Raw genomic sequence first — 1,393 nt, 5'->3', positions numbered from 1 at the left:
GTTGGGTTATCTATTTTGGAGCGAAGGAAGTATGTCATTACTTGATCTGCATCCCTAGGATCCAGTTGGTCGGTAGAAATTTTGCTTGGAGTATAGTAAATCATCATTCATCAGGTACGAGCCGAGGTGAACCGCCAGCTCTTCCGTTGCGGAGGCCGAGCCGAACCGCCAGCACTTCCTGGTCCGACTCAACCAGCATTGGCGAACCCACTTCGGTTCAACCGAACCCAAACCCGCGAGCAAATACAAAACCCTAGCTCCAACTCTTCGTCACATCCCAAATTCCCAAACTCCCGCCGCCGCCGCCAACGATGATGGCTTCCGCCCCCGCGCCCAACCCCCGCCTCGGCCGCGAGGCCGTGGTCCGCGCGGTGGGCGCGCTCCTCCGATGGCTCAAGCACCACCCCTCCCCGGCGCCGGAGCCCATCTACCTCCTCGTCACCTTGAAGACCGCCCCCGTCCGCCGGTTCGAGCACCATCTCAGCCTCCCACTCTCCCCATTCCCCTCCATCTTCCTCGTCGCCGACCGCCTCCCGGACGACCTCCCCGACGACATCGAGACGCTCCCCTCCTCCGCGCTCCGCTCCCTCCCCGCCGTCGCGCGCCGCGGCCTGGTCCTCGTCGACAGCCGGCTCAAGATCCCCGGCAGCGGCAAGGGCGCCAAGGGCCGCGGCAGGGTCGTGCCCGTCGACCTCGCCGACCCGGCTTGGGCCGAGTCCGCGAGGGAGGCAGCGCGCCGCGTGGAGCTGCGCGTGGAGGCTGGCACGTGCCGCGCCGTGCGGGTGGGGCACGCGGCGATGGCGCCCGCCGAGCTGGTGGAGAACGTGGTGGCCGCGGTGGAGGCGGCCGCAGCCTGCGTGCCCAGGAAGTGGAGGAACGTGCGGGCGCTGCACCTGAAGGCACCCGAGTCGATCGCGCTGCCTCTCTACGCGGCGCCGGGCACCGGCGGCAATGACGATCCGAAGGACGCGAAGCGTGAGGGCGCTACTGCGGTGGAGCAGAGGAGGGTAAAGAGGAGAAGGAACGAGTAGTGGCGTGCGTTGTGTGTATTTGCATCGCATCGCATCGATGCCCAGTCTGATACTTCAGTCCGGTCTGTGATATGGCACTGCTTGTTCAGACTGATCTGTGATCGTATATGAACTATTTCGATGAGTAATCAATTTTGATGAGCGTGTTTTTATGTGTCCTTTCTCGATTGCAATGGGAATCTGGTTCTGGATGCAATTGCCTGGAATAAATAGTTCGGGGATAGATGTTTTGGAATAAATAGTGCCTGCAATGCTTGTTGATGCAGGCATTCATCAGGCAGTAGCCACCAGAGGCTAACATTGCGCTGGTTGGTGTATTGAGCTACAGTTAGTGTCTGTTTTATGTCTATGTTCTCTCTCTT

At 60.9% G+C, this 1,393-nt stretch overlaps 1 protein-coding gene across 1 annotated transcript; it reads left to right on the top strand.

Annotated features, from left to right (window-relative positions):
- The first annotated feature begins 246 nt into the window (after nucleotides 1–246).
- Nucleotides 247–1,187, top strand: LOC119367994 (ribosomal L1 domain-containing protein 1-like). The gene has a single exon (XM_037633360.1). The coding sequence runs from the start codon at nucleotides 312–314 to the stop codon at nucleotides 1,029–1,031; it is 720 nt and encodes a 239-aa protein (XP_037489257.1). The 5' UTR covers nucleotides 247–311; the 3' UTR covers nucleotides 1,032–1,187.
- Nucleotides 1,188–1,393: the final 206 nt, after the last annotated feature.

Source organism: Triticum dicoccoides, chromosome 2B (assembly GCF_002162155.2).
Source record: "Triticum dicoccoides isolate Atlit2015 ecotype Zavitan chromosome 2B, WEW_v2.0, whole genome shotgun sequence".
NCBI classification, from domain to species: Eukaryota; Viridiplantae; Streptophyta; class Magnoliopsida; order Poales; family Poaceae; genus Triticum; species Triticum dicoccoides.
Note: the sequence above shows the minus strand (reverse complement) of the source record. Positions and strands in the feature narration are given on the sequence as shown.

Coding starts and splice junctions, on each gene's coding strand:
- LOC119367994 (XM_037633360.1), top strand. CDS start 312: ATGATGGCTTCCGCCCCCGCGCCCAACCCCCGCCTCGGCCGCGAGGCC.